Source organism: Lytechinus variegatus, chromosome 16 (assembly GCF_018143015.1).
Source record: "Lytechinus variegatus isolate NC3 chromosome 16, Lvar_3.0, whole genome shotgun sequence".
Taxonomy (NCBI): domain Eukaryota; kingdom Metazoa; phylum Echinodermata; class Echinoidea; order Temnopleuroida; family Toxopneustidae; genus Lytechinus; species Lytechinus variegatus.
The window spans coordinates 11,671,689-11,697,202 of record NC_054755.1 but is presented as its reverse complement, the minus strand read 5'-3'; the positions used below and the strand labels follow the sequence as shown (position 1 = coordinate 11,697,202).

Here is a 25,514-nt window from a genome sequence, read left to right as displayed (position 1 = left end):
ATTTCTCTATGGGGGAGTCTAAATTCGGTGAGAATGTATTCATTAATAACTTAAATATACATGACAATGAAGAAATCATCAAACTTTATTGGAAGTTTTGAATAATATACCCGAAATGTAAACTCTGTCTGAAACAGAAAATCACCATCATTGAGGCCTTTACTGAGCGAATTGTCCCCCAGAGCTCTGGCAGAGAGACAGAGCTCAGACTGGCTAGCTAGTATGCGCACGTGTGTGAGCCTCCCGCCGGCCTTGTAAAATAGATGGAGCTTTGTTTGATGATTTATTGTCTGATATTTACCTCATCCCCTCAAAAAGGGAAACAAATGAATTTTAAGTTATAATTAACAAATACGGCAAGTTATTTTGGATGTTAATAGGCCGTTTTGAAAAGCAAAGCCGAATGACAACTCACCAATGCGAGGTTACTAGACTCTGTGATTTATTTCCTGTGTAATTCTAATTATTTTATCACAGAATCGTGATATCGGAAGGGGGAAAATGTGCATTAGAAATTGCACATGGTGGTAGTCATAATGGACCCCTATACTACATTCAACTGTTTCCCGGCCATTGCGTTGATTTTTTTCATACCTGGTACCGTACCATGTATGGAAATACGTGGTACAGAAAAAATAACGCAATTTTGGAATTTGAAACTGCGCTACTCGCTATTTTTTAAGGCTTATTCATGATTTTGAGTGTGGATTTTGGATGATTTATGGAAAAACGAGGTACCAGTACCGTGCAGAAAAAAAGACGCAACAACCACTTGCCCGATCGGGCAATTGACTTCGAGAAGTGCTTGCCCGCACGTCATTTTCACTTGCCCCGGGCAAGCGGGTTTGTCGCGCCCTGCATCAGCGTATTATACTTCCATGAAAATCTTTGATTATATAACTTGCAGCAGAGCCCTGTTACTATGGTAGTCACCATATTTGGCAAAGTTGTAATTGTTGTAACTCTTTATGGAAGATGCCCCTGATTTGAATAGTTTTTGCTTGTACAGCTTATGAAATGTGAAGGGTGTAATATTCATCTGACCTGACTTGCATGCAACAAGCCCATAGGATCCTGTGAAGCATGGTTAACTGCTTGATGATACCTTTTCAGGAAAAAAAAAAGAATCACTTTGCCCTCAACTCCTAGCAGATATCTTGTGAAGCATGTCTTACTGCATGTCGATACCCTCTCAAAAAAGAATCATTTTCTTTGCCCTCGTTTCCAAGCAGATATCTTGGCAAGCATGTTTTACTGCATGTCGATACCCTCTCAAAAAAGAATCATTTTCCTTTGCCCTCGTTTCCAAGCAGATATCTTGGCAAGCATGTTTTACTGCATGTCGATACCCTCTCAAAAAAGAATCATTTTCTTTGCTCTCGTTTCCAAGCAGATATCTTGGCAAAGACTCCTACCAAACAAGACACGGATAGCCTGGGGATGAACTACAGTCTACCACCAAACTTCCTCTCCGACACCTCTATAGGTTCACTGAGCGAAGCCATGGAGATTACAGACCCGACCAAGGTTAGGCATCCATTCACTTCTGTGGACATCTCTCATTCTGTCTGCCAAATCAGTGGTAGATCTGGGCCCAGTCTCACAAAGAGTTGCGATTGATCCAATCAATCGCTACTATGGAAAGCTAGCAAAGTCAACATCTAAAATGCATGTTTGTTTTTTGAATTTTCGTGTTTATAAATGAATGTATATCCATAAATTCATTGATTTCTTGACAATGTGGTGTGTTCTCCCTTGTTTACAAGGGACATTTTGCAGTTTTCCTGTAAAAAAAATCATGACACTGATGGATTCTTATCGAGATACGATTGATTGGGTCAATCACAACTCTTTGTAAGATGGGCCCCTGGGTTTTTAGGTAGAGGGGGCACAAAGAGCAAATTTGATGATATTAGACAGGGGTGCAGATGACAGTTGTATTAGATTTGGCTATAGATATGTGTGTTCAGTGACTGATTCTTGAAATAGAGAGGGGGCACGTTTTCAATGCTTTCCTGCCTTGATCTGCCTCTGCAAGTTATAGAAAGTGTGATAAAGCAAAATTGATGGTGCATTTGTATCATGATTCTATGATGGGGGAGGGGGGCAAACAAACAAAATGTGCTCGTGCCATTAGGTACACTATTTATCCACTTGAGAAGTGTGAAGTTCCTTGTTCCTTGCTTAAAAGCATTCATACTTAGTAGCCAGAGAAAAATGACCTAATCCCAACTTACTGAAGGTTTATTATCTCCTTAAGTAGTGTTTTCATTGAGGTGTAGATGCAATACCTTGCTCAAGGGTATGTTTTACCAGGGATTGAACCCCAGACTGTCATGTGCCTAGTTAGTCACTTTAGACCACTCATCCTCACCTCCTCAGATCATAACTTGCATTCTAGTTGGCCAATAGACCATTATAAATCCTTATCGATGGCCAGACTGGAATTCCCTTTTCCTCTTCTTTTCCTAATAGACATACAATTTGTGCAACTATTGAGGTCATAAAAATAAAGCTCTACATATATGGGAACAGGAAGATGTGGAAATTATTGAGTCATATAGGAAAACTTTAAATCTGTAGATATGCAAACATGCTGTTGGCTGCCTTGGTAGTTAATCTCATTTGAACCTGGGAATATAGTAACAACTGGACCCTCTTTCATGAAACTTGTTCTCTAAGAGAAATGCTGTGATAAAGTTACACTTAGCCAATCAAATTGCAGGATTTCTGTAGCTTATGTCATTAGTCTGTATAGCAGCAAATAGGAGAGAAGAGGCAGGAATCATTAGTTTGATTGGCTACTTCAGGATATCCCAGACAGGGTTAGTGTAGGTTCTTCAGGCTAATAGCTCATAAGGTCACAATTTTTTGATGATTTTCAACGGCTACTTCAGGATATCCCAGACAGGTTCAGTGTGGGTTCTTCAGGCTAATAGCTCATAAGGTCACAATTTTTTGATGATTTTCAGTGGTAGCTGTTACAAGCTGCTGAAATCCTTGTCTCTGATTGGTTAAGAGCCAATCAGTGGAAGTAATTTTCTAGATGCGTCATGAAACGGTGCCCTTAGATGCAGTTGGTCTTTTGACATAACCCCCATGGCCCCATTTCCACAAATATGTACTAACTTAAGATGCTGATTCAAATCAGTGGACTAACTATGATGACCTGACCAGTGCAGTAATGAGCTATATAGTGCATACAATTTCACGGCAAAGTGAAGTTTGAAGTGGTATCCATTGCCCAGGGCGATGACATATTGTAAAGAACTCGGAACCATTGCTTTCCTTTTATTTAAACGTGCATAAGCCGGAAAGTCATTTCTCTTCCCTGCAGTCTTTGCTGAATGCCTATCCCATCGCCATCATTGGAAGCAGTGGCAACAACAGCAAGCAAGTGCTCAACCAACGCAGTGTGACCTTTGCAACGGCCCCACCCACCATCGTCTCCTGCCAGTATGACCCTATGGTCAGCAGCGTACCCCTATCAGACTTCTCCCAGTCACACCTTAACCAGACCTACAGCCAAGCTGCAGGACAAGTGTCTTCAGGTCAAGTGTCTGGGCAGGCTCCCAGACAGATCCAGGGACAGAGCCCTAGTCAGTCTTCTGCCGGTAGGAGAAACATGCAACTGCCAGACCTTTCCAAGGGCCACATTCCAATGCAGGGCGTGACTTGCAGTGTCAGCAGTAGAGGGCAGCATTCCAGCCAGCAGTCCATGCCAATGGCATCGTTGTCCTATCAACAACCCAACACTTCTTCTCATCTAACCACCTCACTGGCAAGTAACCAGGTAGGAGTGAGCTGTAGTAGAGAATTTCATTTGTTGAAATGTTGAGTGTACATTCTTTGCTTTAGATGCATCAAGGTTCACTCATGTACTGAGTATTACTTTTCTGTTGCCACTCTCATATGATTTGCTATTCAAATGCAGTATTTCTATGCCTCTGACGACTGAAGGTGTTTTATTTGGAATCGGTTTTTCCTTTTAAAAATATGGGAATCCATCCCTCTTTTTCAAGTCCTTTTGAATTTTTTATTGACCTTGGAATGTATAGTCATTGGAGTGCTGTTCATTTTGTTTTTAATTAACAAATTGCAGCTAGCCTCTCTGGTTTTCTCTCTTTTGTCAAGGTCTATCCCTCTTCTCACACCAAACTTGGAGCACAAAGCCCTACTCCAACATCTCCCCCAGCTTGCATCCAGAATGTACCAATGAACCAAGGTCCCAATGCAACAACGATGGGTGTCATAAACGAAGCTATCGACCTCCTGTCCAGTCAGATGACCTCTTCCCCGTCCAAGATCCTCCCAGACTGGACCACACAGTACAGCCATCCCATGAGCACGACGTCCTGGGCACCAACTAGCCAAAGTAATGTGGACATTACTGAACAGCTGAAGACGTCCCTTTCTGATGCAACGTTTCTAACCTACCAGCAGATACAGACAGATCTCAGCTGCACCATGGACCCGATGGCCCAAATGGACCAGAGTACGGTCTTGGGTCATAGTTTGTATGGCGGAAACATGTCGTCAGGGCAACCACATCAACATCATCAGCAACAACATCAGGTGCCATCACCCGGGCAGCCGCATCAGGTCCCGTCGCCCAAACAGTATTCCGTAGCGTCCCCGCAACAGCATTCCGTTGCATCCCCCCAGTATTCAGTGCCATCCCCGCAGCAACATTCGATAGTGTCTCCGCAATCGCATCAAGTGGCATCTCCGCAGCCCCAGGAAGAGCTGATGGACTTCGAGCAGTATTCTGCCTTGAATGTTGTGGGAGTGTCCGGACTGAATGCCTATCGCCAGCCTAAAAGAGGTTTGATTTGAAAGAGTCACCAAAGGGTTGACATACTTATTTTCTGTTATGATATCATATTGTTAACATGATAATGATGGGTATAGTCGTCCAACAATCTTCTAAGAATTATCATTTACCTGTGTTGTAGATGTGTTTTGATCTTAACAGAAAATTTTGAGTTTATAAAAAAAAAATTATGAAAAATAACTTGATGATGTGTCCTATCAAAGTGTGTATAAATTTTCTTTTGCTGAAATCTGCACAGAGATTGTTTAATACTAGATTGTACCTCTCTTTTTTAAAGGCATGTTTTCAGATTTAAAATTTTTCATTGTTTTCTACCTGTCAGACCATGCTAATGCTAAACTTTGGAACTCTCATCATTTAAATTGTTTTTGGGACTGCAAATTTCTCTCCCACCCTCCCAGCAGAAGTCACCCATAGCAGCCAGACCAACAGTCGGAGTAACAGCAAAGCCAACAGCCGAGCCAACAGTCGTCCTAGCAGCCGCCCCAGCAGCCGGGGCAACAGCAGGGCTAGCAGTAGGGCTAATAGCCCCAGGGCTAGTTATGCTGGTTTGCCGGGCCACTTCCAGGACTCTCTCCAGGCTGCACTGCAAGGGAAGGTAGGTGTTGTGTGCCTCAGGAAAGAGGGACCTGACTCTTGGGTTTCTTCGTACTTCTTATGAGAAAAGATAAAGAGGGATGTACTGAGAGCAATATGACCTTTGAACCCAGATGTCACATCGCATATTTCTCTTTTAAAAAATTGAAAATCAGGTTTATTTCCTAAAATAACGATGATCATTGCAGGGACCTGGAGATATAGGTCATCTAGAAATACAATTTACACTTGTTGTACAATGAAAATCAGTACATTGACAAAATGCTTGTTGATATTCCAGAAGCCTATTAATTGGCATGAGAGAAGAATCTTTGGCTTGTACCTCATAAGTTCATGTTGCTCTCCGCAGCTATCCCTCTTACCCTACCCCCCTCCCCCCCAAAAAAAAAAGAAATACCATTTGAGGTTAGTTAGGGTCAGGAACATCATTACAGAATTAGACATAACAACTTCTGATTGAAATTAAGACTGTAAAACATTTTACAATGATAGACACATCTTTGAGTATCTTGTACCTAGTCACTACCAGCAATTTTGCTTTCAAGAAAAAAACCTTTGAAAATACATTTAAATTACAACACACACTTGCAAGGATAGAAAGAACAGACATGAAGAAGTGATGTTCATTTTAGTGGTCTGTAAGATAGATTTGAAAGGTTATTTACCATAATGTTTTGATGAGAAAACATACCATCATTGCGGAGTTTGTTTCATCTCTGCACTGTAAAAACAGATGGGTATTTTACGTACTTTCTTCTTCCTTTTTTTTTACGTCTCGAGATTCTCTGTTTTATTGTTTTTCTCACATGAGAGGCAAGCCATCATGGCGTATAGCCAGAGTTGCGTTGATGGTTGATTTAACCACACAGAAGGGGATGCTTTTATTTGGTAAGCTTTTAGGGTAAGTAGTTGTAAGTGGGGATCTTGGCCTGCCCTCATCCCAATTCTGCAAACATTAAACCTCTTTCCGACAAAACCTCTTGAATCCCTCTAAAAAATCTCTTGGAAACTCCACCAACATTTCCTTTCTCGAAGGGTTGTTGGCCAATCTAAGGGTGTGGTTAGGTAGGTAAAGGGCGTGGCCTCGATCCCCTTGTCGCTTCTTCCCTTTCTTGTGAGTTCTAATACAAGGTTATGTCCTTCCCCCTTCTATTGTGATGTATGTTTTATGATCTATAGTCTGAAGTGAAAGAGCCTGGCTTGTTGCGTAGTCCCTCCACCGACCGTGATCTCACCATATCAGTCCCGTCATCCTGCCAGGCCTCCGCCGCATCTAGTGAGTAAAACAAAAGAAATTTGAGCGAGAGGGGGCGGTCCTCCCATAGTACAGGCTGCCATGTTTGGGAAGATGGGGGAGCCCTTCACCTCGGTCCCGTCAGTCAGGCCGGCCCTCGCTTGGCCAACCCTCGCTCGGGGCGGCATTCAGTACTCCTATGATTAATATGCAAGATGTTTATCGTTGAAATGTTCGCTCTGCGGCAAGTATAGCTGCGGCGTAGTGTCGACGCCGTGGCACTCCCTTTGTTTTATCACAGTCTGTAAAGTGATGGAAGAGTTTTATGGAGTATGCATTGCAATGTTGAGACGTGCTTAATTTCAGTTCAACCAAAGCCAATGGTATAGATATAGTTCCTTATTGTCAATATTTGATCAGAAATAAATCATGAAAATAAAATTGGAATTCATTTTCCTTTAAAAACAGTGTATACTGACTTGCTGTTTTCCAAACATTTTCCAACTTATAAACCCTAACCTATTCATATTTAAGCCACAGAAACAATGTGAAAGGTTAAAAAATAAAATTGAAGAGTCATTTTTTTTGGTAATTAAATGACACTATGATTTTTGCTTATTCCGAGGCATCAGCAGAAGTAATTGAAATGCCTTGCAAAAAAGATTTTTGTTACATTTATCAATGAATAAAAATTACTGCTACAAAGACAAAAAGGGTAAAACCTTATAAAAAACTGTTGATCAGATGATCTGATTCAGTATGACGTTCTCCCATCACTCTACAGTAAGTTTGCTGTGAGCTTTTAATGACAATCATTAATATCTATGCTTCTTTAATTGTTCATCTTCACAGGTTTTAAAACCCACTAACCGAATATCTTTTTTGCATCAACAGGAAAAATTATACTTTATTATTAAGACATACTCTAAATTTCAGATTGATTCCTATATTTTGATTGCTTTTCAGGACCTAAAAGCCAACATATACATAATTTTCGACATTTTTCACACACAACCATTTCCATTTTCCTCTGTTTTTATGAGCCCAAATGTTTGGGTTATATTCTTTTGGTCTAAAACTGGTTGGTCTAATTCCCAACTGTCTAAGGCAACTAAGAAATTGCTTACTGGGGTGACTATTTCAGTGGGCTAATATTGGTTCAATTGCCACATGGTCCTTTCATTTCGATCGGCTTATACCTTGGCTTATTACCTATTTTCTATAAATAATAATTCATCTAATTGACATTGGTCCGCAGACATTTCCCTGCATCATCTAATGACTATTTGGTCCATTACCAGTTTGCATAATCAATTAGACCAAGTGGTATTAGACCAAGTGGGAATTGGAGAACAGGACGTCTTCCAATATGAATTTAAACACTGTTCAAAATGTCTGTGGTTGTAACTAGAACAGCTGGCTATTAGGTAAACTATCAATGTACTGAAGAAATCAGATAAGACCATGTTGAATAAGACAGCCGGGAATTAGACCAAAAAGCACTATTAGACCAAATGGCAATCTTCCATATACTCATCACAAACGTTACGTTACATGATGGAAAGTAATTCGAGAACATATCTTTCCCCACTCAATTCAATCATTTTGTACTTCCCTCTATCAAAGGCACATAAATCCAATGTCACATACATTTCAGATCAGCATAATATCCCTGCATTACTTTATGTTAAATGTATCTATTTTAGCATGTATGGTATCTCAGAGGATTCCTCTGTTATAACAAGTTTTTCCGCCATTTTCTTCCCGTTCCTCTTACCTTCTTTCGTCCTTCCTCCCTTTTCTGTGATTCTTCATGAATATTCCAGGTGCGGCTTCATCGCCTGGCAGCCAGATAGAGTATCCCGAAACTCCCACCAGTATGCGAGAGTTCGAGGTTGGTTTTCTGCCACTTGTTTATTTATTCATTATGAAAGAGGTTTTACTAGATAACATTTATGAGATGTATGTATACTATTTCAGTACATTTTTAGTTTTGTTTTTAATTTTTTTTATTGATCTGGCCCCGTAACACAAAGGTCAGCGATTAATCGCTGAATGAAATGACCTATCTCGATCATCGTTGCATGCGTATTTTGCTCAGTAAACTGACTAGGGACCAATCAGAATTGTTCTTTCAAATTAACGATTAAATGCTAATGTTTGTGCTACGGGGCCTAGGTGCCAAAAGTTGCAATCAAACTCGACTCCGAATATCAAATGCGTCTTGACTTTCAACCAATGAAATGGGCTTATCAGGGACTTGTGCATTATTTGTTTTGTTTTTATTTAGTTGCCTTTAAATGCAACTCTCTCTGCTTCAGGGCCCTGGCCTCTTTTATATATCACCTCAGTGTCACTAGTAATAAAAGCAAACGTTTCTTCACTTTTGACATGCCACACCTTTCACCAGTCAGAATATACGTGAAATAATGGAGAATACAATAGATTGGTAGACTTGAGTTGGGTAATATATATATGTTCGCCCAAATTATGTACAAGGCCATTTCAGACTTAAATATTATCTTCAATCATCTTGTTATGAAATTACGGGTGGTTCAAAGTCCATTCAAGAGGGCTTTATCCTAAGACGAACTTTGCCCCAGCTCTTCATTGAGTGTTACTTACAGTATTATCAAATATATGTATTCTGTCATAGGACAATCTGTCAATAACCTCTTCTTAAAGGGTGCTATCCTTATTTTCCCACACTTTTGTTGGACTTCAAAACAAATTAACAGTTTTAAACCTTAATTCTGACAACTTTGTACTCTAAATGTTTTTATTCATTTGATGCCCAGGACTAAGTATTTGAAGAAAGTTAGTTGTAAAGTTAAAAATGAGAAAAAGGAGTGTTTAGAAATAATAAGCAAATAGATATTAAAAAAATATCCAAAATTATACCCTATTACAGTAAAAACAGATTTAGTCATTACAAGCAATTACCAATAAGACTCAAGACTTGATAACAGAGAACTGTTTTAGATTTAAATGAATGCCCTCTACCCCCCCCCCATCCCCATTCCTCATTGTTTATATTCCTAGTTTTGTCTATATTGGCGTTTAATGTCAACATATCCGTGATGATTGACATGTATCGAAAGCTGAGTAAACAGAAAGATGATCATCGAGTGTGTGAGCAACTGGTCTGATGTGATAAGGCTTTTGTAAGCGTTGGCATTTTACAGTTGCGGGCACACCCTTGACAATGTAAACATAGAATATTTCAAAGAGTTATTGTTTTATAAATAACGTGCTGTGTTATTCAGGACCCAAGTTCATTGCCCTGTGTGATCGTAACAAAGCGTCCTATTTCTCTTCTTCCATTTCTTCCTCTTTCAATGTCTAGTCGTAACAAAGCGTCCTATTTATCTTCTTCCATTTCTTCCTCTTTCAATGTCTAGTCAGAAGGGAGACTTCTTATTTTTTTTTCCTCTTCTCCGCCTCCCTCTCCCCTTCTCCCTCTTCCACTCCTCTTCCTCCCTTTCCCCTACTTATCCCCCCTCCTCCCCCTCGTCGCCTCCCTTTCTCCTCCCCTCATCCTTCCTCTTCTCCGCCTCCCTCTCCCCTTCTCCCTCTTCCACTCCTCCTCTTCCTCCCTTTCCCCTACTTATCCCCCCTCCTCCCTCTCCCCTCCTCCCTTTTTCCTCCCCCTCATCCTTCCTCTTCTCCGCCTCCATCTCCCCTTCTCCCTCTTCCACTCCTCTTCCTCCCTTTCCCCTACTTATCCCCCCTCCTCCCTTTCTCCTCCCCCTCATCCTTCCTCTTCTCTCCCTCTCCCCTTCTCCCCTCCTCTCCTATAATTAGCATACTTTGCCATTCAAGATCCAAGTTCATTGCCCTATGTGATCCTAAGAATGTGTCCTATTTTTCCCTTTCCCTCCTCTTTCCCCTTCTCTTTTAATTTCTTCTTTTTTCCCCTATTCTTTCTTTCCTCAACCTTTTTTTCAATCTCCTCCAGACTTTCCCTTTCCTACATGTATTTCAATACGAAGCAATTCTTGATTTTTTTTTTCTTCAAAATACACTTTTTTTTCTTGAACTTGGATAATTTCTGTATGCTCAACATGGTGTTAAAGAATGGGATTCACATGGTTCCTACTTCCTGCAATATGGAAGTTTCAAGAGCATTGAAATCTATATATTTACTCATAAAAAAGTGACACATTTTCACACCCGAAAAACCCAAGAGGGCCCTGAAAAAACTAATGTAAGAGCCCCTTAAGTTCCTATAGGATCCATTATAAACTGTAATACCATGTAGCAAGATAAGTAGCCACAAAGAAAAATAAATATATTTTCCTTGTTTACTTAGAATATAAATGCTTTGTGATTAGACTGCAGGACTTCTCCTTCTTCCCTCATTTTTTTGTTCTCTACTTTTTATTCTCATGTTGTCTTATCCTCTTCTTTCAATCATCTGTAGTCGTTTTACAGTGAAATAGCTTTTATTTTATACATTTATGGACGAGTTATGTTTGTTTTGTAACTTCATTGCAGTTCCATGCACCCAGAGCCAAGAAGCAGAAGACACCCGAGTCAGGATCAAAGGACAAGGCAAGGTTTTTTTTTAAACTATTCACTGCATATTGAAATTCTAGGCCTGTGTTTGGTAAAAATTGCAGGCATAGTACTTATTACTGACTGCTTGGAATTAAAGTGAAAAATGTTCGAGTCTATCAATATTTCTATAGACTATTCCTCAGGCATACCGAACACAATTGTGGATTGGGGGTAAGGGAGATAAAGCTCATGTTATAAGTTTTGGGCTACATTTAGGGCCATACACAAATTTTGTTAGCAGGTCAGAGGCGTTAAGGTATTAAGAAACTATTTTCTTCAAATTTTTTGTTTAAAAAAAAATTATGTATTTCTTTTAAAGGACAAATCCACCCCAGAAAAATGTTGATTTGAATAAATAGAGAAAATCAAACAAGTATTAGGCTGAAAATTTCATCAAAATCGGATCTAAAATAAGAAGTTATGACATTTTACAGTTTTGCTTATTTTTCACAAAACGGTGATATGCACAACTCAGTGACATGCAAATTAGACAGTTGATGATGTCCCTCACTCACTATTCCTTTTGTTTTTTATTGTTTGAGTTATACAATATTTCATTTTTTACAGATTTGACAATAAGGACAAACGTGATTGAAACATATAGTATTAAACAATGCTAATTGCACATGTTCAGGGAGGAATTAATCATCGTTTCACACGACAACAGGGAGAAAATTATAATATTTCATATGATAAAATACAAAAGAAATAGTGAGTCATCAGTCTCCTCATTTGCATACCGACAAGGATGTGAATATAACTGTAAAATTGTGAAATTGAGCGAAACTTAAAAATGTAATAACTTATTTTACATCCGATTTTGAAAAAATTTCAATGTTATGCTTGTTGGTTTTTTTTCTTTTTATTCGAATCAATTTTTTGTTGGGGTGGACTTGTCCTTTGATTTAATTTTCTTTATTTGTTTTTAAATTTATTATTAGTAGTATTATTATTATCATTATTTTGGGGAGAACGGACAGCTTTCTTCCCCCTACTGAGCTTGGTATGGCCATTGAGATGATTGTATACATCTTCCCCGCTGTATTAGTTGGAACATATAGTTGAGTGAGCTTCTTAGCACTAATATTGTTTAGGGATATGAGTCAATTTTATACTAAATTGAAATTTCTAACTTTCGTTTTGAATTTCAGGAGGCTCGTCGGAGGATAAAGCACATCCACTCTGAGCATAAAAGACGGTACCACATCCAGACAGGATTGGATGAGATACAGAGTTTAATACCCGGGATGAATAACGGCGGCAGTGATAACGCCTCCAAGATAAGCACAGCAACAATGTTACAGAAAGGTAAGGAAGCCACACTGACAAATGAGAAGTAGAGTAACCTGTCACATGCCAAAATAATGATGATGATGATAATGATGATAATAATGATAATAGTAATGATGATAATAATGATAATAGTAATAATAATGATGATAATGATAATAATGATAGTATAGGTGTATTTACCCAGGGAAGCCACTTCAGTCCTGAAAATTGTTATCCCAGCCAGTCCTATTATAATTACCCCGGCTTTAGCTGGGCTGCCTAGGTGCTCGAGCATTCAAGGAATTTCCTCCGACCGGGTACCCATTCACCTGGGTTGAGTGCAGCACAATGTGGATAAATCTCTTACTGAAGGAAATTACGCCATGGCTGGGATTCGAACACATGACCCTCTGTTTCAAAGTCAGAAGACTAATCCACTTGGCCACAACGCTCCACATTACATTACATACTTTTTAGCAAAAAAACTTTATCCAGCTATCAGATTTCATGAATGATTGGATTTCTTTTCTTGAATTTCTCAGGGTTATCATAATCATTTGAAATTTCCAGTGAACCCTCTTTGAATATCAAATTCTTATTTTCTGAGGTGTGGTGTCAGTACACCCTTGTAGCATTTTGATGCCTTAAAGGGAAGCTCAAAAACACTGTATTTTAGAAAAATGGCAATAGTGGCTAGCTCATTGTCTGAAAACAGTCCTTTAATTGCTGTAGAAAACTCATCTTAGGCCAAAGAAGGATCATACATTAAGCTTTTTGTTAGCTCTCCAAAGTTTTAAATGTGGTTACAAGGCTTTAACACCCCATTGAAAATAGTTCTGATTCTGTTAAAGGTAAGTCCACCCCAGGAAAACGTTGATTTGAATAAATAGAGAAAAATAAAATTAGCATAACAGTGAAAATTTCATCAAAATCGGATATAAAATTAGAAAGTTATGACATTTTAATGTTGCGATTATTTTTCACAAAACAGTGATATGCGCATCTGAGTGACATGCAAATGAGATATCCCCTGATGTCCCCTTCTCACTATTTCTTTTGTTTTTTATTGTTTTAATTATACAATATTTCATTTTTTACAAATTTGACAATAAGGACCAACTTGACTGAACCATATAGTATCAAAGCAATGCCAACTCCACGTGTCCAGGGAGGAATTAATCGTTGTTTCACTTTGCAATGAGGAGAAAATGAGAATATTTCATACAATAAAATACAAAAGAAATAGTGAGTGGATGATGTCATCAGTCATTTGTATATATACCAGGATGTGCATATAACTGTTTTGTGAAATTAAGCAAAACTTTAAGATGTCATAACTTTCTTATTTTACATCCGATTTTGATGAAATTTTCAGTGTTATGTTTGATTTTTGTCTCGCCTGCGTAGTGCAGCGAGACATAGGTATCACTATTTCCGGCGTCGGCGTCAACAATTGTGTTGTACGCCCAATAACTTTCTATAGCTTCGAGGTGGGATCACCAAATTCATACCAGAGGTCCATCTCCTGAAGGCACAGGTCAAGTTCGAATATGAGTGGAATTGGAATAAGGTCAAAGGTCAATGAACTTTCCATGACTTTCACAATTGTGTTGTACACCCAATAACTTTATATAGCTTCGAGGTTGGATCACCAAATTCATACCAGAGGTCCATCTCCTGAAGGCACAGGTCAAGTTCGAATATGAGTCGAATTTGAATAATAAGAGAGTCAAAAGGGGCCTAAGCTTTCGATCCTAGCAGAATCTTCTTCAGAGGCAAAATGACAAACATATAAGGTGGAACAACCATAATATAGACCACAGACATTCAACAGCAACACTGGAAGCAAGGAGACAAAAGGGGCATTAGTGAGAAGAGATGACCAATCAGGTTAATGAAGGGGATGAAAGAAAAGGAGTAGGCAGACACAAAGAGAAGTTAGTGTGAGTAAGGCCAAAGAAAGACCTCAAGCGGGGAGGGATTAAGATATGAGGCAGGCAACATCAAACAGGATCTAGAACAAAACAGTGATAGAGGTTATAAGGAAGAGAAGAATAACAAGAGAATTAGTGAGAGGTGCCTGGGTCAAACAGGTAACAAAAAAAGGCATAATAAACTGGTGCTTTAGAGTGGGGAAAAGGGGAAAGAGAAGGGAACAACTGATAATGTGCAAAAGACATAAGTATGTATGATAGAGCATTAAACAAACTAAGAGAAGAAAGTAAGTGTAAAAATAAATCTGTAAGTATAAAAGTAAAAAATATCCAAAAGGAAAAAAATATATATGTATATATTTATACAAATGGTGTAACTGATATTGTAATCCGCTGGGTGTGAGGGGAAAAAACAGAAGACTATATAGTAGGAAAAAAAAACCCTGTATATATGGAAGGGAAGCAAATTGCCTAAAAGGATGAAAGCAAATGAAGAATTTGAATAATGTCAAAGGTCAATGAACTTTCCATGACTGACACAATTGTGTTGTACACCCAATAACTTTCTATAGCTTCGAGGTGGGATCACCAAATTCATACCAGAGGTCCATCTCCTGAAGGCACATGTCAAGTTCGAATATGAGCTGAATTTGAAGAAGGTCAAAGGTCAATGAACTTTCCATGACTGGCACTGTGCTGTGTTGTACACCCAATAACTTTCTATAGCTTCGAGGTGAGATTGCCAAATTCATAATAGAGGTCCATCTCTTGAAGGTGCAGGTCAAGTTCGAATGTGAGTTGAATTTGATTAAGGTCAAAGGTCAATGAACTCTCCATGACTGGCACTGTGCTGTGTTGTACACATAAAAGCTTTTTATATCTTCGAGGTAGGATTGCCAAATTCATACAAGAGGTCCATCTCTTGAAGGTGCATGTCAAGTTTGAATGTAAGTTGAATTTGATTAAGGTCAATGAACTTTCCATGACTGGCACTGTGCTGTGTTGTACACACAACAACTTTCTAGAGCTTCAAAACAGGTATTAAAGATATCTGACTGTTACTGTATGTTCGGATGTTCGGATGTTTTTTGCATCTGTTTGTTCCACTTATGACATGACCTATAGTTTTGACGTGCAATCTCTTCATGACTGCAATATGCAGGCGAGACAATGCTTGGCGTTTGCCTTGTTCTCTTTTTATTCAAATCAACTTTTATGGGAGTGGACTTGTCCTTTAATAATGATGAAGATGATAATAGTAGACAATTATATTGTGCCATCTAACTAAAAATAATCTATTCGGGGGCACATTGTTATTATCATTACCCCAGCTTTAATTAATCACAATGTGTATGAATTTCTTGCTGAAGGAACCACGCCATGGCTGGAATTCGAACCCACGTCCCTCAGTTTGAGAGACGAGAGTCGTGACCATTAGACCACGATGCCCCCACATGATAGGTTATGATACACTCAGGCAGTAATACCTCGGTCACATTTGCTCTATGGCGGCCGTACGGCCAGTCAAAAACGGCTGTTTTAACATTTCTTACGTGACCGAGGTGTAAGCTATAAGTAAACCATGCATGTAAATTGATGAATACCAGACTGACACCTTCGATTCTCATTCTTTACAGCCCATGAATACATCCAACATCTAAAGGAAGAGACCAATAACCTTCGAAAAGAAGTGGACAGAACGAGAGAGGAGATCCAGAAAGTCAACGATGAAATATGGTAATTTTCTCTTCTTTGTTGGCATAGGCACCTGTGAAGTAGATTTGTGCGGTGCTGCCCTCAATTTGTTGCAGTGATAATTCAACACTGTTGTATTGTTAATAGGGATAGATTGAGGGCAGTGTTGCATGAATTAGTTTTGCAGGCTTTGGAGAGGGTTGCAGTGTTTCGGCTTGCCCCATGTTCCAGCTGGCCCCGGTCTCCCCTACAGTTGTATTTTACAATTTTTGTGTTACATGCATGTTATCTTTGTAAAGTCACATGGATTGGAAAGGAAGACCTTCGGGTTATAGTTATTTAGTTAATCTTTTTCCTTTCCCGGCATCCATGTGACTCTCCTTATCCTATTGTTTGTACATGTTGTATTGTGTTTGATTATGCCGAATAAATAATAATAATGATAATAAGTGTCTATTCTAAGACAGGGATGGAGTTAGGCCGGCCTCATAGGCACATTTAAATCAAAACTTTATGCCCTTCTGTTTGCCAATCAACGATATTAGCTGTTGTCATAGTTTTAATGCGATTGCTTAGAGAAGAAATACTATTGCATTTGATCATTTTAGTATGTCATACTTTTTCTAAAGTTACATGAAAATTCAAATGAATTTTACAATCTACACTATCTTCTGTGCAACAACTGAGGAGCGTTTCATGAAAAGTTTTGTCTGTGATTTTTTACTGACCAGTCTTCAAGCCAATCATATGCAAAATTTGTAGTAGCATATGATAATAGTCCAGTTTTAACCACCAACTCTTTGTTTCATTATATAAGCTCCCCTTGGGTTTTCCATTAAAGACTGGTATCCCTTTTCTATGTGTTTGTATTCCAGTGAATGTCAGGACAGTCTACCTGATACCGGAGCACCAGTCAACTCACAGAGCGAGAGACAGCTCCAGCAGATGTGCAATGAATATATTAATCAACAAATGCAAGATAACTGGAAGTGGTGGATTGTATCCTTTCTGTGGCAAAATGAAATGGAAATTTACAGCTGTTTCAAACATTTGTTTGTAAATTGGACATGAGTTTATGAGTGACTGAAACCTATTCATGCAATAAATTGTATACCTGAACAAGCATTTTCATGAAGATGTTTGTTAAATTGTGCATGACTATGAATCATTGAATCCTTTTTATATGCAAAATCATATAAATAATCATTTTGATTAGTTTTAGCCGAAGTGGAATTGTGAAATTTCCTCACTATGTTAATATTGAATTGCACTTGTGTTATTGTGTCCTCATACAGCAGCTTCACATTTGAGAGAGAAAATATGAACAAACTGTTAAATTGTTGCCTATTTCGTGTAATTTCTCTTTTAAGTTTGCCAATTTTTAACCAAGAAAAAACACCTTTGTAAGAAATTAGTAATTTACATCAGGTGGGTGTTTCAGAAAACTGTTCTTAGTAACTTACAAATGACTTAATGCACAACCGGTGACCCCTTCTTGTGCAAATTGATATGTAGTGGTGTTATAGCACTGAAGAACATAATCCAGTTCAGGTATAAAGATATGTGTTTATTCACAATACTGGTGACCAAATGTGTGACATGAGGGGCAAAAATTAAAAATGACTTGAGGGAAACAAAACCAACTTTTTTTAGTACTGATATACCATAAAAATTGCATACAAAAGCAAGAAGATAGTTCAAGCATGCGAAGCACATAAAAATGATACCCGAATACACAATATGCCATATATAACATTCATCACTTTGGTGTCCACTAAACCCTGTTATATCAATAATGAAGCAGATATTTTAACATCTTTTTCTGCTGTTGTACTGTTATTTTGAACCCTAATTTATCAGCAAGATAGATCATCACTGACCCTTGCTTGGCAGACTGAAAAATACTTTCTTTAGGTGGATCGGTATTCACGTTTGCTTTTTCCATGAATTTCCGAGACTTGTTTAGGCACATAATGCAACCATTTTTATGTACTGTAATAGACACTTTGAACAGAATACTTGCTTGTGTTTTTTTTATATTACCGTCAGATTCCTCTCTGTTTTTTATGTCACATTTTCGTGTCCACTTCATGTGTAAAAAGTTAAATTCATCAGGCAATATCTTTATTTCTCTGAATGATCTTTGGTTGATTTTATCTCCACTATATTGTCTGGTAACATTAAACCAAATAATATCGAAACATTCTGTTTCAACGGTCTTATATCCACAAAATGAAAAGGACAAAATATTTCATCAAAATCTCTCCAGTATCGTAAAACCACACATATGCATATTCAGATATTAATCATCTGATTACCATTCACAAAGTAAAAAAATAAATCAATATTGGCATGATAGTCATATTCTAATTGATGGTAACAAATACAATATATAATATGTTACAAATGAATACAAAATTATGGCACAAATTATGCAACCACAATGCAAGGTAATCACCTGGGGAGCGTTTCATGAAAGGACTTGTCGGACGTTTTATCCGACAAGTCCCATTTTATCCGACAGTTACCATAGTAACAGTGCCTCACAGCCAATCAGAGTCAGAGAAAGATGTCAGATCTGACAACTTGTCAGACAAAAATGTTAATGAAACACTCCCTAGAAAACATAAAATCCTGCAGATATTAACCAGCAGCTTTACGACACACCCAACAGAAAATGCAATAATCCCCATTTCTGGGTCAGAGAAGTCAAATCTCATAGTACAATCAAGCTTAGGAACATTCTGTCACTGGAGTCATTTTGGGGATTGCCTGGCACAAATACACGTGAATCAATATGCAAGTATGCAGTGCATCAACAGTCGAGGATGGTTGTTGCACCATATCTGAAGTTCTACTTTTCCTTAGCACTTTGTTTACAGTTCAGTATGATAGCTAAACCACTGTTCGTCTCGTACGTTGCCGCAGTGTGCACCAATCCAGGGGCAAACTTTGATGAAGAAGTTGTAGACTGGGTTGAGGAAAGTTGTCGACTCAAGCCACTTAGAAAATGTGAGTGTTTGTCAAAATCATGCGACACCTTGTCTATACCATGTGATTTCTTGTCTATATCATGTGATTCCTTGTCCATTTCATGTGACTTCTTGCCTATATCATGTGATTCCTTGTCCATGTCATGTGACTCACCAACATCATATGACTGCTTTTCCATGTCATGTGATCCTTACCTGTATCTTTATAACTGAGCCATAAAGGATTTCCCATCCTCAATAGGACTTGTTTGATATGGCCACAAGTTCTTGGTAATGGATAATTCGAAATGAATCTACAGAAAATTTCTTGCTATATTATGAGTATTAATCATTTGACATCCTGAGAAAAATGGATAAAAAAATCCTCTTTAGATTTGTTCTATCTGGGGCCTTGTGCAGGAAGACTTGCATTTAAATGCAATTGAATAAACACAAGACCCAAATGCGGGCATGTGATTAGTTGAAAGTCAGATGCATAGGATTTTTAGAGTTGCATTTGATCGCAAACCACTCGGCGAGGGTCCCCAATACTGAGAAGTTTATTTGTTTCTCACAAAAATCTTTTTACCAATAATTCAGGGCTTCACACTTATCCTTTTTTCTACTGGTTCGACCTGATCATGTCGGACCAGTACATACCCATTTTTTCTATTTTTTACTGGACCGAACCTAAAATTCACTGGTCCCCAAAATAAAGAAAAATATGAAAAAGACTTAAGTTATTTTGCTGTCTTTGTTACCCCCTCCCCCCCCAAAAAAAAAAAAACACCAACAACATAGGTCAGGAGAGCCATTTTCATAATTTACTAAATAGAAGAAAATATATTTTGTATCAGTTAGATATAATACTATTGGTCATGTTGGACCAGTAAATCTGGCTATTTCTGAAAAGTTACTGGCCTGACAGAAATATTTACCGGTCTGGACCATCGGGCAAGTGCCAATATTAATGAAATGTTTCTCTCTTTTCCCCTTATATCTTCTGTCATTGCAGTGGTATACACTATTGTCAGGCAAGTCAGCACCCGGACCTCGGTCCTTCAAAATCCCGTCCAGCTGCCGCAGGAAGTGCGCGAGATCATCAAGAAGGAGATCGAGAATCCCTCTTCGGAACACTCATGATATTAACTACCCACGTAGCTTTAGTGCTAGATAGACTTAATATATGCTACTAAACCATTGCATGCTGGAAGAGAGTGATCCCTGTATAAAGCCTATGGGAATCCAAGGATTCAGTTGTCAACGGGTTATAATTCCATGTCAGGTGGGTGTTTCATAAAGCTGTTCGTAAGTTAAGAGCGACTTTAAGAATGACTGGTAATCCTTTCTTCTGGTATGTGGTATATCCATTGGAGATGGTTAAGCGCATAAGAAAGGATCACCAGTCGTTCTTAAAATCGCTCTTAACTTATGAACAGCTTTACGAAACGGCCCCCGGGTTCTTCCTCTTTGCAATGCCTGTACACCACAAGGAGGGAGAGCTATATATTTTGTGCCACGAGAGGGTGCTAGACTTTATAAAAAAGAAATGCTGCAGCCAGAAAAGAATGGAGACGATGCTTGAGTGATTTTTTTTTTTGCATAGTATGGCAGATGAACCTTTTCATTCTGTATCCGTGAGATGAACCCAAAGAGATTGGTGATCCTTTTTATCGATGATTGATGAACTTCCGCAGTGACACTACATTGGAAATTACATTCTGAGATATGATCATCATTGAGAGAGCACAAATATATTTTCTAATCTATGCCTCTTGCATGTACACAGCAGGAGGGTGATCTACCTTGAGTCTCTTCATCTCGTGTTCTATCATCGTTGAATAGGGAAGTTAAGCAGTTATTACCTAAGTAAAATTTTGAGAAGAAATAATAACATATGGAATGCATATGATCTTATCGTGAAGTATTTCCATTGGATGTGGTATTTGTTTAATTCCGTTGTGGATGGATATGATCATCAGTCACGTAATTGGGAAAATTTATTTCAAAACAACGATGAAAAGATGATGGGGCTGGATCATCATGCTGGCTTTCCTTTTGTTTTTGGTCTTATCTCATAATAAATAACCCATGTTGTATTGATGGATAATAGATGATTATGAGAAGTTAAAATTTTGTTTGGAAAAAAATACAAAATAACGACCTGTGGTAATTCATGCTCTTCAAATCACTATTATTACTGAATCTCTTCCTGATCAACCTACCATAATCTTTACTAGGGCTGCACAAGACGACGTTAAAAAATTACTGTGACATTATATTCTTGAAAAGAATTCACTTCAATTCCACTGCATAGGAGCCCAAAGTTTAACATTGTACCCAAATATTGCATACATATAAAAGGTACAAACCCATCGTGCATTTATTATAGGTAAATAGCTAGTGAATAGACGATATCATGTCCAAGATCACCTGCGTCAAGTAAATAATTGAGGTTCTAATACAGGTATGTTTCAGACAAGATATTTGCCTTGAGTTTGAGAGAATCTTAGAGCCCTTACCCAAATCTAACCTGTCAGGGTCCAAGGGGGTGGAAGTAAAAGCAACAACGCTAACTGATTTTTTTACCTCATCTATACTCTTGTGACTTTTCTTACAAAGAGTTGCAATAGATCAACTCTAATTCAGATTTTTGTTTTGTTTTGATTTTCAGCTTAATTTCAGTGTATTTTTGGCTTTCCTTTGTACAAAAAGTATGGGAGCTCTTTCTATTTTAGACTTTTTCGACACTTTTCAGTTTTTTCAGGTCTTTTTATTGTGACCACTCACACCCCTGGAAATGAAAATGTGCGCAAAGACAAAAATTCCCCTGTTTGTGAAGTAAATCAAATGCAAGTGATTACATGGTAGTTGCACTGTGTCAGTACCATTGCCAGTGAAATATCTATGTTTATGAAAGATGAATGCGGGTACAACATCTCTTAAAGAAATCTTGAAGTTGCCAATTTAAGGAATTCAAAAAGTAATGATTTTGTCAGTAAGTTACAGCAGATCTTCCCTTCTGTTGTATTTGCCAAAGCTCCTTTCCTCGGTCAAATCTTATCACAGCTTTGCACTTCCATGCCTTTTTATCGTTATTACAGTGAATGTTATGAACAAGGTTGCACCTTTCTTCTTTTCCCCATATTAAAGTGGAAAGAAAAAGATCACTTTCAAACTATTCCCTCAGTATTTATCGCACGAGAGATGTGCATTATTCCTTGGGATAACTTGTGCTTCTACGAAAAACCAAAGATCGTCAGCTTGACCGGGATCATGTTTAGTTTATCTGTGCTATTAAATGCTGCAGTCTGATCTTTGTCGTTCGTAGGATTTTATCATAATGTACAGTTGCATGCAAAATCTATGATGAAAAAAAAGTGAGGGAGAGAGTTATATTTCCAAGTACTATATATTTTGGAGAAATAAAGGAGTGGAGATATAGATATATATGTATATATATATATTCGTTGGTCATGTATGTAGTACATGTTTGCCTGTGTGTGTGTGTTTGGATGGCTGCGCATGTACGCTGTGTAGTGATGAGTGATGGTTCTTTTGTGTGGAAATCATCATTTGTGTATCTTGTGCAAGCTTGTGTATTCACAGTGTTTTGTTTAAATCCGTTCACTTTCAACATTCTGAAATCTTAATGCACATTTGATAGAATATACCAAGTTTCGGCAGGGAAGGGGTTAATGTGATTTCATTTGTCAAGAGCCAGATGGGACATTTGACAGCCTTCGAAAATGATTTATTTTGGACAGTCATTCCTCTCATTTCTCCTCGAATTTATGGCTTCACCTACTACAGTAAATCTATCTGTAGTCATTTCCAGTTATGATAATGATAATCATCTGCAACATACTATTATTTCTGGCTTTAGCTTAATTTAGACCCCCTCCTCTCCCTGAGATGTTAAAACAATTGTAAAGGAAACAGATTTTTTTTTTTTGCTGAAAATTTGTTATGTTGTATTTTAGTTTGTTCAATTATACAATTTTTTTTTTTTTGGGGGGGGGGGGGTTAATTCCCCTAAATTTAAGTGTCTAGATGCCAAATCTTTACCAAAAAGTTGATGGAAAGTATTTTGAACATTACTGTTTACAAAACAATGTCAAACTTAGTAATTCTTTTGTAAATTATTATATTGGTTTCTGATTTATTTCGTTGTTCTATATTCTTTTACATTGGTTTTATGACTGAATGTGTTATAGAATTTAATGTTGCTCAAATTTAAATGAGAATGTCGAGTCCAATGGCTTGAAATATAAAATTTACAGTGTTTCGTGCAATTTATGAAAATCAGTATTTTTCTTTCATTGGTGCACAAATTCCAGAAAGAAAAAATGGAAAGAGATTCTTAATCTGACATGCCATTTCAAAATGAGCTTTGACCTTGTGATGGCTCCTTGTCCAATTTCCCATAAAGATGCAGTAAAAGGGGAAAGAAAATCATGAAACAATAACTTTGGATCAGCTGCCTTTTCGGAGTCTGACAATAACATGACATTCCCCCCAGCGAACTAAGAGTTTACTGTACATGTACATGAAATGTTTAGACCTGGTCTCACAGTGTCAGTTCTGCTTGTTTTTGTTTTTAAATTATTTTGCTGCATTTACTTTTTATTGTCTTGTGAACATGGCATACTTTGTTGCAGAGTGACCAACGTATACTTTATTTGTCCTCTCTTTTGCCGTTGCAGTGCTATTTATGTGTTGTCATTCACATTACGCCTTTTCTTTACCTGAGCCTGTATCATGAAGCTTAGTGATTGATCGTAAGGCTGATGTTTGCAGTTGATCGTACACAATAGTCAATGCAATCAGTAATTGAAGTCGAGCCCCACGATCAGTCACTGCGCCTGATGATACAGGACCCCGTTTTGTATTTTGCTGGTGTCTTTTCACTATGCGCTTGTAACATCAACAATTCCATGAGTGCGCCGACGATAGTTTGATGTGAAATATGCATAGTAATATCCTGTAGCTTGTACATACCCTGCAACCCCCTCAAAGAAAGATTTTATTTATAATTTTCCTACTCCTGTTCAGTTGTATTTTCATTGCATTTGATTGCAATTTACAATGGCTATGATCACTAAAAAATTGTAACTCTTGGGCTTTTGTTCAATACTTTCTTACGGTACGAGATCGGTTTGTTATTTTAAACCCTAGTTATTTATTGTGTTGGGATAATTTTCTTAACCCCTTAAGTTTTTTAAAGCTTGATTCGGTTGCCTGATCTTAGCTTTTGATAACTACCACCAGCACCAAACTTGCATTCATGCAATGTGTTTTATTTAGGCAATAAAAATTTGTAAGTTGTTTAATAGCGCTTATATTAACATCCATTCCTCTTTACATCTGCGATGTGATTGGTCGTTAACATGCATGAAAATGAAAAGTAACTGCAACTTGTGAACTCTTAATCAATAAGCAGACCAGTCTCCTGTCCATGTTGAAAGAAACAGCCATACCCTTTTGTCCTTATTGTGATTCATTCATTGGTACATTTTTTTTATTTGTACATATTTTAGTATCAACATGCAACCAAAATCGTTCCGTTTTGCAATCAAACCGAGTATTGTCTGTAACATTTGAATGATCCGCGCACAAAAATGAAAGATAAAACCCAACCAATATCATCCGCGTAACTGTTATATAACATGTAACATGCCTTGTTTTCAGCTTGCATGTGTATTTATGTCTTAATATGCATTTGTGATTTTGATTGTTTTTGGACTTTGGGTAGGGGGAGGGGTTTGGTTTTTTTTTTCTAATGTAAAAAATAGCAATATATTTTTGGTTTTCTTGTGCCATTCTACCCTTGTTTCAAAGCCGGGAAATGGCAGTTCGATCATGCTGTACGTGATGTGAAATGTATCGTCATTATATTATTATTGTTTTGCGTTGAAATAAATACACCTGTAATTTTATTGTGAGCACTGTTGAAAATGGCATTTCAATTATAATAAAAAAGGAGAAAAGACTTGATTGTGAATGTGAACGGTCTACTTGTATTTTGTTAATGTTAACGGTTTTCAAAGTGGGGGGGGGGCTGACCACGCTAAAAATCACAATCATATGGTCATTTTTACGTTTTTGTACACGGTTTTGGAAAAAAACGGTTCCGCAGCCCCTGTAAGTGTACAGTTTGATATTACTCTGGAGGGAAGGGATCCCTCAAAAACGGAGTTGGCACATTAATTTAATGCAATTCATTCTAATATCTGTTCTAGTTCAGTGAGAACCTACATCAATCAATATTATGCAGCACTTATATTGCACATTTTTATCTGATTGACTTTTTGTTTAAATTCCAGTTTGGATATACACATACTCATTTTGTCTTTATCTAGTGGTCCGTGTGGTTAGGTAAATAATTTATTAACCAAACTTTTATTTGAGAAAGG

General features: G+C 37.8%; 1 protein-coding gene across 5 annotated transcripts in view; it reads left to right on the top strand.

The window, feature by feature from the left end:
* The window catches only part of LOC121429763 (MLX-interacting protein-like), a 60,735-nt gene extending 35,640 nt beyond the window's left edge, over positions 1-25,095 (top strand). For 2 of the 5 annotated variants that reach the window (XM_041626970.1, XM_041626967.1), the window contains exons 7-18: positions 1,391-1,527; positions 3,338-3,793; positions 4,135-4,825; positions 5,236-5,432; positions 6,611-6,707; positions 8,492-8,559; positions 11,163-11,219; positions 12,377-12,533; positions 16,069-16,168; positions 17,002-17,125; positions 19,009-19,138; positions 20,114-25,095. In XM_041626970.1, coding sequence (XP_041482904.1) covers positions 1,391-1,527; positions 3,338-3,793; positions 4,135-4,825; positions 5,236-5,432; positions 6,611-6,707; positions 8,492-8,559; positions 11,163-11,219; positions 12,377-12,533; positions 16,069-16,168; positions 17,002-17,125; positions 19,009-19,138; positions 20,114-20,241 — 2,342 coding nt within the window. In that variant the 3' untranslated portion in view covers positions 20,242-25,095. The remainder of the gene's footprint in view (positions 1-1,390; positions 1,528-3,337; positions 3,794-4,134; positions 4,826-5,235; positions 5,433-6,610; positions 6,708-8,491; positions 8,560-11,162; positions 11,220-12,376; positions 12,534-16,068; positions 16,169-17,001; positions 17,126-19,008; positions 19,139-20,113) is intronic. The other 3 variants (XM_041626971.1, XM_041626969.1, XM_041626968.1) reach the window with 3 other exon arrangements.
* The last annotated feature ends 419 nt before the right edge of the window (positions 25,096-25,514 follow it).